We start from the raw sequence: 13,826 nt of genomic DNA, 5'->3' as shown, positions 1-13,826 counted from the left end.
GAATGCCCTTCACTGGACAAAACATGCAGAAATGCAGAGTACGCTGATATGCTCAGGTGTTCCCAAGAAACCTTTATTCACAACATTATTCCCAAGACCACTTTACGATACACTAAGTTTTAAAAGATGACAAATTCACAAATTTTGTGTTTAAAGTCGTTTCCTCTACTTTAGGTTGTGCACGTCAGCCTGCGTCCCACGCCCGAGCCAGCAGGTCTGACTGCTCCCACTCTCGGACTTGGAGCTTCCACAATAGGTCAGTGACACAGACTCCGAGAGCTTCTAAGTTATGTTCCCTGGCAAGGCAGAGGCTGAGATTTTCTATGCTCGCGTGGTTTTCTCCAGCCCATGACTAAATCACTTAGCAGTCCCTGAACACCACAGCCTCCATGGGGTGAACTCGACTCTCATTACAAAGCAGGATGGAACACTAACAAACCCTAAGAATTTTAGTAAATGAGGTAAAAATGAGGAAAACTTACGCATGATACCTGTATTCATTTTCTATCACTTCTTTAACAAAATACCATACACTCAGTTCTTTAAGACAGTTTTATCACCTTACAGTTCTGCTGGTCAGAAGTCCATTCCAGCTGGTCTCGCTGCAGGACGGTGTTGCTGGTACTGGTTCCTCCGGGGCAGAACCCCCTCGGCCTTTTCCAGCTTCAAGAGGCCACGTGCGTCCCTTGTCACGGGGTTCTTTCCGCCACCTTCACAACCAGCAGCGGCTTGTGGAGTCCTTCTTACAAGTCTCCACACATGTCCCCCTCTTGTACATGAAAGAACCCTTGGGATTGGATTGGGCCTATGGGATAATCCAGAATAATCTTACTTTAAGGTCATCTAATTAACAACCTTAATTCTCTTTGCTACTTGAACTCTTTTGTACCCTAATGTAGTCACAGTTCCAATGATTAGGAAGTGGATTATCTTGGGGGTTTCTGCCAGCTGCAAACCCACTAGTAGTTCTAAGTTTATAGAACTGAATGAGCGGTTTATTTGGGAAATACTTTTCGTCTGGTTGTAGAAGCAGCCTCAGGGCTGGGCCTGGTAGACAGAGTCAGAGACAGAAAGAATAAGGTGGCCAAGAATCAGGACCTGCAGGGGACACTGGGAGGGAAGGGTCTTGCCAGAGGAGGGCCCTTCAGTAAGACACTCCTGAGGGAGAAAGTCAACAAGCGAGACAGACCTTGGCCACACTAGATGCCCCTGCCCATCCTGATTCCGAGCAGAAATCCAAACCTGCCTCGTTCCAATGGAGACAGGCTGTGTTCTCAAAGTCAAGACATGAAGATCGTGGAAAACACCCAGAAAGGCTGCAGTTTGCGGCAGACACCGGACAAGAGGTGGCCAGCTGGCTGAAGCCAACATGGTTCGATCTACAAAGGACAGGAGCCCGGCTAACACCGGGTCAGACAGTGAGTCCACTCCAGACTGGAGTCTGTCACAACACTGACCTCTGAGCAGTGGCAGTCTGCACACACAGGTTAAGTCCAGTCTGGGGACACTGGGACACCTTGCTGTCCTGGCTGCCCGACTTTTCTAGCTGGACCCGGCTCAGGAACAGACTGCAACAAACTTGACTGACCTCTTCAGACACTGGTCAGAGTACAGAAGTGAAACCCTGTCGGACTACTTATACTAAAGAACAAGAGGTGAAAGGCCTGACCACACCTAAGAGGTATCACTGGGGACGAGAGTGGACAGTCCTTCAGAATCACCGAAGAGATGGCTGACCAGTCCTTCCTCCTGAGCTGAGGTAGGGCCACAGGAGTGTGATCTCTTGGCCAGATAGAAACAAGGAGCAGCCAGATGGCTCCCTTTACACAACAGGAAGTCCTGACGCCGATCAAGGCCAGCAGAGTTTAGTCCCTCGGCAGAGGAAGTGCCCAGAGGAGCGACTCCAACGCAGAACCGCACACTCTGGCATTGGGATGATTCTTCCATTTTGGATGGATTCAAGGTTGAATCCATGAAAGGTCAAGTTCATGGCCTGAGGGCAGTGGCCCACCCTAGTTACTGCGAGTGCAGATCTGTGGGACTGGACCTGCCCTCTGCCTGCTCAGTGCCCCAGCCGGCCGGCCTGCCTGCCCTCTGCCTGTTCGTCTGGCCAGCGGCGGTCCTCACCCTTCCTCACTGATCGGCCCGAGGGAACCTGCCGTATGTCGGGGGCTGTTTCTGGCACGGCAAAAGTTATGATGAAAGGTCTTGAGAGGCTTCTGGAAGTTTCCTTGAGCCACAGGCTCTCCTCCTTCCTCTGGAATGTTCTAGTGTCTGGATAAGCTGCCTGGAATTGCTACGGCTGTCTCTCCAGCCTGATGAAGCCTCTGCTGACGATGGAACAGAGAAATAGAATGTTTCCTTGGAGCTGCTGGACTCCCCTCCATCAGGACTCCCTGCTGTCTGAGCTGAGTCTCCTGGCTGTGGGGGCCTGCCTGACACGGGGTGTCTGTAGGAGGCATCAGGCCAACTGATGTGAAAATGGCCCGATGAAAACCCGCATAACGGGGCAAAATGCCAGGGGAACGGAGAGGCGGCCATGTCACTCTGGTCCCTGTGTCTGGAGCACTGTGAGGCTGACTTGATTCCAGGTGATGGGGCAACTGATGAGAAGACTTCCTGTCATTCCCACATGTCTGTTCCTCCTGACATTTAACCTCTACCAAGAAGTCACCCAGGATTCCTTCCTCGAGATGGAAAAGAATCTATAATCAACACAACCCTGGGACTCTGTGACTGGTTCCTGTGTAGGACTAACCACTCTCAAAACGCCTTGCTCAGAACTTAGTTAAAGCCAACACAGGAAACCCAGGTTTGACGCTGGGGCTGGAAAGCAGGGGGCGTGAATGATCAGACTGGTTTAGAAACGTTTCCTAGCAACAGAGGACACGCAGGCCCACCCGCGGGGTGGCCACTCGGCTGCTTCCTTGCTGGCAGCAGCTCCAGGACAGGAAGTCAAGCTTGTTACTTTGGGTTCTCACTAATTCCACTTCCTGTCTGAGATTAGACTTCTGTCCCTTCGATCAGAAGACCTTTTAAGCCCCAGTGAGTATTCCAGGAGAAATTCCAGGAGGGGACATTCAGAGGGGTGACGCGATGGAAGGCTGGACATACACAAGTACAGCCCTTGGCACTTAGTGTCTGGGTGACCCTGGCAATGTGGCTACTTTATCCCTGAATCTGTTTCCTCATCTACAAGATGGGGATGTAACAGCACCTATTTCATTAAGAAAATTAAACACATTAATGCAAGTGAAACATTAGCACGTGTCTGGCACGTACATCCTGGGACTCAACACGCCTGCTCTTCACACACGGGTGTCCTCAGATGGGGCTGGAAGGGTCAATACAAAGCCAGTGGTGGCCAGCCACGACCATGTTCTCCTGGCTCTGAGACCGGAGCTGCCCCCACAGCTCGTCCAAGCACATCCCAGAGTGGGCCCCACCTGTGTCGTTCTAGGAGACACCGACAGGCTTTCGTCTGCATAACTGAGTCATAAAAGCAATTCTGACTGGGGAGACACGAGAGTAGGATTTAATCTTCAAACTTGACCGACTTGGAGGCGTTCCTGTCGATATAGAAGACCTTGTTTGCGGTGGGGAAGCCAAGGCCAGCGCGCCGGCTGCTCTTCCAGCCCTGGGCCCGGTCGTAGTCCTGCTGCAGGCTCTGCTGCAGCCTGTCGGCGGCCCTCCTGCTGAGCGCCATGTTGGGCCTTCCAGTGGCGTCGGGGGCGCAGCTGAGCGAAGGGGGCCGGTTTTTAAAGCCACCCATAAGTTTGAGAAATTTCAGTTTCTGTTCCTCGTTTTCAAAACTAGCAGTGTCCCACTGGCCAAACTGAGTTCCCTGTGTGAAGAGGAGAAGGTGTTATTTCTGTCCTTGCCCAGCCCGTGCAGCAGGAGGACACGTGAGTGAGTGTGGCTCTGGCGGGTACAGTGCTCAGAACCGTTCAGGCTTCTTCACTCTCCCGAGAGCCCGATGAGGGTGCTGTCACCACCCCGCCCCTTCCCCTGCTCAAGAAATGGAGGTCTGCAGCTGAACTAGGACACAAGCCACATCTGACCCCCTAGGACCCTGTCGGGTCTGGCCAACACCAGAGCAAATTCACACGCCCAGCTGCACTTTACTTCTCCCCACTAATTCACAGCAAACAGCACGCACAGCTCACCTCCCACACAGCTCACCCCCCTGCACACCTCACCTCCCACACACCTCGCCTGACCAGCTGGCACTCACCCATCATCCTCCAGTTTCAATCATTTAGAGGAGAAGGGCAAGTATCAATTTGAAAGGCATTTCTCTTCCCAAAAGCACTGCATTTTACAGCAGAAAGGGAGTGGAGGCCAAGAGAAGGGGTCACAGCCAAGCCGGAGGCTGAGCTAGACCAGACACTCAGGCTTCCCAGTTCCTGTCCCGGGCACACTGCCACCCCTGCACCAACCACCCACGTTCAAGGAAGTGCCAGGGAGCCCCTCGGAGAAGGGCCTAAAAGACCTCCTTCCTCCCCGTCTGTGGAGAGGCAAACCAGCTCCCCAGACGACGAGTCATCTCGTCTGAAGTCATGCAGACCAGGATCAGCGAAGGGAACGAACTCCAGACAAGTTCTGCGGCGGACGCAGCGGCTGTGTTAGGCTACCTTGGTCTCCTGTCACTGCGGCCAGGAGCGGGGCAGTGCTCACGAGGCTCAGTGCTACCTCGGAGCTCGGGCATCAAACTTACTGTCCACTTCCGGGCTTGGGCAGCTTCCGTTTTGCCTGACTCACGATCAATCTCTTCTTGCAAGGCCTTTCGCCTCACCTGAGCAAGGGAGAGAAAAGAAAATAAATAAACGAGATTCATGTTTTCCTTTGAGCTTAAAACCTAGAAAAAGATGGGGCATTTTCCTAAAGTGGCCTCTTAGCATCTTGACAGCTGCGATCCCGCGGCCTACAAAGCAGGCAGGCCTCGCTTATCCTTGCTTAGCCGGGCCTTACGAGTGAGCGTTCAAGGGCAGGAAAATGCTGAGCACAGCCCTCCCACAGACACAGAGTGTCCACCGGCCCTGAGAGCAACCCCTCCTGAGAAACAGCTGAGGGCCGACTGAGCAGCTTCTGCACAACCACTCGGAGAGAGGCCTAGAGGACGCTGCAGGCTGGGAGCCCTCTGGGAGCTCGGGCAACACCCAGGGACGGGAGGAGCCGGTGAGCGCCACTGTTCGCCTTTTCCCTGAGCTTGGACAGTGGGCGGGAGCTCTAGCGGGTTCTCTGGGCCACCTGCAGGGCAGCCACGGTGAGAACCCAGCCACCCGCCTGGGCCAAGCTCCAGCAGGACAGAAAGGGCCCCGCCTGGAATCAGTCTGGCAGGTGCATCAGGGTGCCGCTTCCTGTACCCACTCGGTGTGGGGCACATGCAGACCGCCCCCGTCCAGAGTGCAGACCGCCCCCGTCCAGAGTGCAGAGTGCAGACCGCCCCGTCCAGAGTGCAGACCGCCCCCGTCCAGAGTGCAGACCGCCCCTGTCCAGAGTGCAGACCACCCCCGTCCAGAGTGCAGAGTGCAGACCGCCCCCGTCCAGAGTGCAGAGTGCAGACCGCCCCTGTCCAGAGTGCAGACCGCCCCCGTCCAGAGTGCAGACCGCCCCGTCCAGAGTGCAGACCGCCCCCGTCCAGAGTGCAGACCGCCCCCGTCCAGAGTGCAGAGTGCAGACCGCCCCCGTCCAGAGTGAGACCGCCCCTGTCCAGAGTGCAGACCACCCCCGTCCAGAGTGCAGAGTGCAGACCGCGCCCCCGTCCAGAGTGCAGAGTGCAGACCGCCCCCGTCCAGAGTGCAGAACTGGGAAGCTGCAGACCCTGCACAGAGAGCTGCCCCGCCTGGAGACGGCGTGGAACCAGCAGAGGGCTGCGGTGTGCACATGGGGGTGCCCTGTGCAGAGAAAGCGCAGAACAAGTAGGGTGCTGCCCTGGGCCTGCCCAGAGCAACCCTGCTCACACCCAGCTCAGGCAACAGACAGCACCATATACATACCAGGCAGCCCTGCCCAGGTCTGAGAGAAAAGCAGGCCCATGCCAGGATGCCCGACCAGCAACCAGTACCCACTGGCCATGCAGCACAGCAGGCACTGTGCACACCCCACTTGAATACAACCAGCCTGCGAAAATCTGGCACAGAGAAGCCACCTTTTCAAGACTGGGAGAGACAGCTACTTCATTTACCTAACAGGAACAAACAGAGAAAGTCAAACAAAAGGGGAGATAGAAGAATATGCCCCAAAGGAGGGAATGAGAAAAACTCAATGAAACAGAGGTAAACAATTTGCCTGATAAAGAATTCAAAGACATGGTGGTAGGATGCTCAACAAGCTCGAGGGTGGAACAGAGGGACTCAGCAAAAACACAAAGAACCACAGGAGACACAGCTACCAGAAAACAAAACATGAAATGGCAAAGACACAGTAATACTTGGAGATCTCAACACACCACTGACAGCTTTAGAAAGCTCATCCAAATAGATAATCAATTAAGAAGTATCAGCCTTAAACGATACATTAAACCAAATGGACATAACAGACATTTATAGAATATTTCACCCAGAACATCAGAATATACATTTTTTTTCCCCAATGTGCATGAAACATTCTCAAAGATAGACCAAAATTGGGCTACAAAACTGACTTCAATATACTAGAGACTAAAATTATACCATAAGGCTTTGAAATCAGAATTCAACTGAAAAAAGGAAGTAAAGAAACCCACAAAAATGTGGAAATTAAACAACATACTTTAAAAAAATGATTCAGTCACAGAATAAAAGCAAAGATCAAAAGATATATACAGAGAAATGAAGATGACAACACAATATCAAAATTTCTGGGATGCAGCGAAAGGAATAATGAGAGGGAAATTTGTATCATTTAATGCAATCCCCATTAAAACCCCAATGTAATTTTTAAAAGAAATAAAACAAAAAATTCACCAGGTTTGAATGGAACCATAAGAAACTTCAAATAGCCAAAGCAACCCTGAGAAGAAAGAATGAAGCTGGAGGCATCATTATACTCCAGAGCCACGATAATCAAAACAGCACAGTACGGGCAGAAGAACAGACAGACAGACCAATGGAACAGACTCGAGAGCCCAGAAATAAAACTACATATATACACAGTCTTCAACAAGGGAACCAAAACCACACACTGGAGAAAAGGGGCCTCTTGAATAAAGGGTGCTGGGAAAATGGAAAAACCACATGCAAAAGAATGAAACTTGACTACACATTGTCCCCCTGCACAAAAATTAATTCAAAATGGGTGCATATACACAACAGAATATTACTTGTCCATGAAAAGAATGAAATCTTACCATTTGTGAAAACAGGGATGGATCTACAGGGTATTATGCGAAGTGAAATAAGTCAGAGAAAGACAAATACCACACTATTTCCCTTACTTGTGGAATCTAAATGAATAAAACAGAAATAATTCCCTAGATGCAGAAAATGAGTGTCCGGTCACGGGCTGGGGGCAGTGTGGGTGGAAGGGGTGAAGCAGCAGCAGACACTCATGGGGACGTCCAGTGCAGCGCAGGGAGCAGTCAGCAGTGGAGCGCGCAGGTACGCACGCTGCCAGGCGGGCACCAGGCTTAGCAGTGATCACGCCATAATTATATACATGTCTAGTCATTATGTTATACACCTGAAACTAATGCAATAGTGTGTGTCAACTGTAACTGAAAAACAGTAAAATTACACATATGTAACTAGAAAGGGTAAATCTGGATGAACCTGACAACAAAGGGTTAACAGTGGTTATTAGGTGGTAAGATTTGAAGTTACCTTTTCTCCGATTTTTATACAATGAACTTTTAATAGCAATGGGAAAGACAGAGCCCAGACAGAAAACTCCACTCACACTGAGGTAGTCTCTGTCATCCAAAACGGTTAAAAACATTTTTTTAAATTGTCAGGTATTCAATAGATGCAGATGTGAGGGGGCGTGCCGACTCTCGGGGTCCTGGTACTGTGCTGAGCTCTGCAGGGCTGAGCACCCGGGAAAGGCCTGGGCCTCGGCTGGTCCCGCCCCACGGCCCTTTCTGTGTGGCTGGCACGCTGCACGACCGTGCCCTGCAGGAGTCTGGGAGCTCTTGTCCCTCATGCCAGGCCCTGGACATGGTGTCTCCCCACTGGGCCTCAGCCCTAAGACGACCCTCCAGGGCCCCAAAGGCAATCCTTCCACTTGGAACCTCGGAGGCACTTGTAGGCCTCCCTCCTCAGACATAAGTGCACACGAGGTCTCTCTCCTGGAGGAGGGCTGGGGCCGGGGCCATCTCCATGCCACAACCTCCTGCTTCACTCCAGCAGGTACCCGCTGACCAAGCGTGAGGAGGCTGTCGGGAGGCCGCCACTTGTTACGCACAGGTATGCGGCAGGTCCTGCCGAGGGCCTCACCACACCACCTCATTCGGTCTTCACCTGTCTGAGGGTCAGTGACACTGGTGATTGCCCTCGGTCCTCTCATCAGCAGTGGTCCAAGGCCAAGCCTACGTGGTTACTACGCTGTCTGCCAGGCTTTGGGGTCCTGAGTTGTGAAAATACCCCAATGCCAGAAAGTCCAGCTCCTTTACAGGGTGCACTTACCAGGGGATCTGGGAGAGAAAAACAAAAGCTGGTCCACAACAGAACCATGTCTCTAAACGCTCCGGACTTGAAGCCGGGTGGTGGCAACATGTGGGCCTGGCTGAGCCTATGCTTCCTGCCCTGGCTTTAGGTCTCAGGGACACGACCCCTTCTTTCCCTGCAGGGTTACAGGCAGGAGAGCCTCGCTGAGGTTTCGAATCACCAGATGTTCCCTCCGCCAACGCCATGGCAGTGAAAGTGTCTCCCAACGTGGGTGAAGGCCACAGGGTTCCCCGCCATGGGACTGGTACCCAGAAGCTGGCCAGGTGGCCTTTGCAGCCCCGGGTGCTCCTGAGACCAAGGATCCTGTGGCCTGAGAGGGGAAGAGTGAGCAGACGCGTGGGAGGGAGAGGAGGGCCGGCCGTACCTGGTCTATGTGCGTCTCGTCCATGTTGCCTTTCTTTTCCAAAACCACCTCTAAGTCTGTGTCGGGCTCCTGCACAGATCAAAGGGAGCAAGCGTCAAGCAGATGCTGGCCTGTCCTGGCAGCCGTCCAGGGTGAGATCATGAGTCCAGGGAACACCCACGTCCCAAGCACCAACCCACACCCCACCACCTACAGAACATGACACCCTAACCTTTCATCACCCTCCCCCCCAAACTGTGGTACTGACCTAGTTCACAGATGAAACTAGGATTCAGAGGGGTGCACTGACCATCATGGGGTCACCCCCACAGCTCAGGGACAGGGCCGACACTAACCCAGGTCTCATGACTCGGGCTGGGGGCTGGCCTTTCCTGCCAGAAGCCACCTGACCTCTCAGGGTGACAGCAAACCAGCAAGAGGAGAGGCCGAGGGCCCCACTGATAGTGGGAGCGAGGGGGGGGCAGAGGGGACAGCAGGGCCAGGAGAGTGGGGGGGCAGCACCCCACACCTGCCCAACTCCCCTCCACACTGCCCACCCCACGCCCAGGGCCCGGTCACCACCTGCTCTGCCTGGAAAACGAGGAGTCTCTACCCCCCCCTGCCCCCCCAGCCCCGACCCAGGCCCACTCCGCATACAGCTCAGGTGACCTTTACAAATCTCATCCGAATATGCCGTCACCTTAAATGCACGAAACTTTATGTCAATTATATCTCAAAACAAACAAACAAAAAACCTCTCAATCACATCATGCCATTCCACTCCCTAAAACACTTTGGGAGTGCCCACCGTGCTGACACAAATTCCAGATTTCTGTGGCCTCTGCCCCCCCCCCCAGCCCCCCCAGCCCCGCCCCTGCTCCTCCCAGGGCCTCGCACCTGCAGACGGACGGCCAGGCCCCCAGGCCCCGCCCAGGTCTCAGCTCCCACAGGCAACCTCACTGGCCGGCCTGCCTGCGGACGTGGCTGTCCTCTCACAGAGACCTCAGGCTGCCCACGTTCCCCGACCCTCCAGCACAGCGGCCACACTCCCCTCGTCCCCCAACAGCTCCGCTCTCTCACCCCACCTGGCGGACCCTGAAGACACAGGGCGCTCCTGGCTCGGGGCTGCTCTGCACGGCACAGGCCCTGTCACCTACTGAGCAGAGGAGCTGACTACTTGTCACTGGGCTCCTGGCAGAAAGGGTTCTAGATTCCGATGGGGGTTGGGCTCCCAAACCTCTGGGGTTCCTCCTAGAGCCCGAGTTTCGGAACAGAGGAGGAGACTTGAAATCAAGTCTAATGGTGGACGGGGGCAACCCGGGAGAAATCTAGGACCCAGCACCCCTGTCCCCCACAGCTGCACTGGGGGAGCTGAGCACAGGCCATTCGGACCCCTTCCTGCTGACCCAGCCCCCCAGAGGGCTCGCCCCTCAGCCAGTGCTGCCCGGACCCCTTCCTGCTGACCCAGCCTGAGGGCTCGTCCCTCAGCCAGTGCTGCACGGACCCCTTCCTGCTGACCCAGCCTGAGGGCTCGTCCCTCAGCCAGTGCTGCCCGGACCCCTTCCTGCTGACCCAGCCTGAGGGCTCGTCCCTCAGCCAGTGCTGCCCAGACCCCTTCCTGCTGACCCAGCCCCCCAGAGGGCTCGCCCCTCAGCCAGTGCTGCCCAGACCCCTTCCTGCTGACCCAGCCTGAGGGCTCGTCCCTCAGCCAGTCTACCCGAGCCCCTCTTCCTGGGCCCGACCCAGCCTTCGCCAGGGGCTCGACAGCTCTCAACTCTCCAGTTTCAGGTCAGTAAATCCCTTTTCTGGCTTGAGTTATTGAAACGGTCCTGGAAGCTAAACCACTGAGTTGCCCGTGTGCGCCCACACGCCCGCCCACCTCCACCCAGCTCTCCCGTCCAGTCCGCCTGGAAGGACAGACTACCTCCTCCCAAGGCTCTCCTGCTCCTCTGCTCTCTTTCCTCTTCTTCTTCTTCTTCTTCTTTGGAGCTGGCTCCTCCATGTCCGGCCGCTCTTCCTTTTTACTGGACTTCACTTTCTTCTTCGCCGGGGCCTTGGCGCCATCTCCTATTGGGATGTACTCTGAAGCCTCGGCTTTGCCTGGCTTCTTCTTCCTGCCTTTCCGCTGGCTGCCCTCCACGGCCCTGGAAGGCCTGGGGTGACCGAGGGGTGCGTCTCCCTCCTCTTCGAGTTCCTTTCTCTTCTTCACCTTCTTGGTGCGTTCCCTGGGGCTCTCCTGCTTCCTCTTCCGCCCCAAGGCTGCCTGTTCCTGGTCACCCTTCCCCACTGGGCAGGTGTGCCCAGCATCGCTGGCCTCGCAGAAGCCAGGGTCCCTGACTGAAAAGGCCGTGGCCTCCCGGGCCTTCTTCTCCTTCTTGTGTTTTTTGAGCTTCTTGCTAACTCGGGTCACTTCCTCACTGTGTCTGGGATCCGGGGAGGTCTTCACCCTCAAACCAGGAGACGTGGCCAGAGGACACAAGGACTTTCTCTTCTTCTTCTTCTCCCCGCCGAGGAACTCGGATGGACCACGAGCCTGTGTCCTGGGGCTGGGAGGCTTCTCTGTCCACCTGGCACGGGGCGTGGTCTCAGGGTCTAGGTGTTCCTCACAGAGGGGGCTGTGGCCCTTCTTTTTCTTCTTCTTCTTCTTCTTCACTGGAGTCGTATCGGGCGCCTGTCCTTGGGTCACATTCTTCAAGGTTGATGTGGCTCTTAGAGGACAGACCTCTGAGAAATAACTGTTATTGTTTAAAACTGAGTACTGAGTCTCTGGCTCTTTGACCACCACTTTCTTCTTCTTCTTGTTTTTCTCCAGAAGCCCAAGGCCCAGGTCTCCCTTGTGGCTCTTGGCGATCATTCCTGAAAAAAGAAATAGGACATATTATCCCTACACCAAGTTGCCCTGTGCACAATTCAACTAGATTTACCAAGAGTCACATTTCTCAGAGTCAATGGTCTCAAATACTAGGGAATGATTCCTGTGGAGCAAAGGGAAACATGAGCAAAGAAACTGAGTGGAGCTACATTCAGACAGCTCCAGGTTCAAATCCAAACTGCTTCCTTACCCTAAGTCGTTCCCCTGTTCTCCCTGAAGCCTTAATTTCCCCACCTGGGAAAAGGAGAGAAATACCACTTCTCAGAGGGCTACTGGAGATAAAGGAGACAATCTGTAGAGTAGGCTTGCTACGTTGTTGACTCATTTTCCTAAACCCCTTCCTCAAATCTCTAAGCCTCGTCACTCGTTCAACAGAAATTTCCCACCTGCCTACCCTGGTAGGAAGAGGTCAGAGCTTCTCCACCTCCTAGCTTTCTTCAGCCTCAGAGCCCAGGGGGTCCACATGGGGCCAGCCTCACTTTCAGCAGCGTCAAAGCGCCAGGCAGGCCTCTGGTGGAGCACAGGTGCATTCCTAACCACTGCAGGGACACCTGGAGAGACACGTGGACTCCTGTCTGGTTTTCTGCAGACCTTGGTGACAGACTTTTGCGGGTCCAGTTCCAAACCGCCGTAATAGATAGAACGAGCATCATAAAGCCCAGTAGCAATCTTTTTTGCTGGTGGGGGGGGGGGTGGTGCTTTCCGGTTGTGAAAACACATCACCCGTGAAGTGCAATAAAACAGTCTGCCTGAACTCCCAGAGCCTAACTCTGCACACGTAGCAGGTGCTCAGACATACGTCCTCACTGAATGAGGGATGAACAGTGAAGGTAGAGAGGAACAAGAAGCCATCACGAGGCAAGCAGGTGTGGGAGGGGGAGAGACGTAAAACACAGATGACACAGGTGATGAAAGCAGAACAGCAGTCACGTCAGGGTCACGGAGGGCTTCTAACCTAGACTACGGGCTGTCCGGGAACTTTCTGAAGGTCAGTCTTCCAGCTCGGGCAGCGGCAGGACCCTGGCACTAAGCCTGGACACAAAGGACCTGCAGGCCGTGCGGTGGGGGGCTGGGGGCTGGAGGCACGCGGGTTTGAACAGAGGACCTGAGATGTCCAAGTGGAGACATTCGCTGGCCAGGTAGGTGCACGAGTCTGAGGCTCGGAGGGGACGAGGCCGACATGGGCGACCTGGATTTTGGAATTTATGTACGGTACTTAAGCGTTCAGCAGAAAGAGCCTGGGACGGGACCTGAGAGAGGGACACTAAAAGGCGGGCAGAGGACGAGGACGAGGGACGGACGAAGGAGAGGGAGGGGTCAGCCACAAGCGCCTCCGACGGACGAGTGGCCACTGGAGCCGAGGACCACAGAGAAGCGGGGGGGATCCTGGTCAACTCCGTTCCCTCGCTCCCCGTCCCCGCCGTCCCGCACACGGCAGCGTCCAGCCTCCTCCGCAGCGGAGACCGCCCTCTCCGCCCCGCGACCCCAACGCCGAAGGGGGAGGAACGGAGTCCGCCGGGGGGCCTCGCGAGAACCGGTGTCCCCGGCGCGGCCGCCCCGTCTCCGAGACGTGCACGGGGAGGCCCTGGGTCCCCAAGGCCGGCAAGCGGCACACGAGGGGCTGGACAGCGGGCCGCGGGGCTCGGAGCCGGTGCCCCGCACGGGAGCACAAACACACTGGGAGGAACACGCTGGGGGCTCGGCTCCCAGGGGAGGAGGGCTTCCTGGAGGCGGCGGCCCCAGGCCGGGCGAGCGCACATCGGAGACCCGGCGGCGCAGGGCGCCCGCTTTTCCCTCCGTGCGCACCCGCATCCCCGAGCCCCATCTGCAGACCCCGCCACCCTCACCTGCAGGCCGAAACTTCGCCTCCGCAGGAGAACCCGCTCCGCCGTGACCCGGAAGTCGACCTCGAGACCCTGGCCAGCCGCCGCGAGTTCTTGCTTCTTCCGGGTCACGGCTGAGAGGG

The 13,826-nt window shown here is 55.3% G+C and overlaps 2 protein-coding genes across 4 annotated transcripts in view; both read right to left on the bottom strand.

Moving 5' to 3' along the window:
- Positions 1 to 52: 52 nt before the first annotated feature.
- Positions 53 to 13,825, bottom strand: LOC136404020 (lysine-rich nucleolar protein 1-like). Its single transcript, XM_066383499.1, has 5 exons — positions 13,708 to 13,825; positions 10,913 to 11,844; positions 9,010 to 9,078; positions 4,718 to 4,795; positions 53 to 3,844 (listed from the first exon to the last, which is right to left on the bottom strand). The coding sequence occupies exons 2-5, from the start codon at positions 11,840 to 11,842 to the stop codon at positions 3,536 to 3,538; spliced, it is 1,386 nt and encodes a 461-aa protein (XP_066239596.1). The 5' UTR covers positions 11,843 to 11,844; positions 13,708 to 13,825; the 3' UTR covers positions 53 to 3,535.
- The window catches only part of LOC136404021 (lysine-rich nucleolar protein 1-like), a 360,920-nt gene continuing 347,146 nt past the window's right edge, over positions 53 to 13,826 (bottom strand). The window contains exon 6 of one of the 3 annotated variants that reach the window (XM_066383500.1): positions 53 to 2,087. The gene's annotated coding sequence lies outside the window, so the exon portion shown is untranslated. Of the gene's footprint in view, positions 2,088 to 9,949; positions 9,961 to 13,826 lie in introns of those variants that run through there. The other 2 variants (XM_066383503.1, XM_066383504.1) reach the window with 2 other exon arrangements.

The sequence above is a fragment of the Saccopteryx leptura genome, chromosome 4 (genome assembly GCF_036850995.1).
Source record: "Saccopteryx leptura isolate mSacLep1 chromosome 4, mSacLep1_pri_phased_curated, whole genome shotgun sequence".
NCBI classification, from domain to species: domain Eukaryota; kingdom Metazoa; phylum Chordata; class Mammalia; order Chiroptera; family Emballonuridae; genus Saccopteryx; species Saccopteryx leptura.
This window is presented reverse-complemented; position numbering and strand designations above follow the sequence as displayed.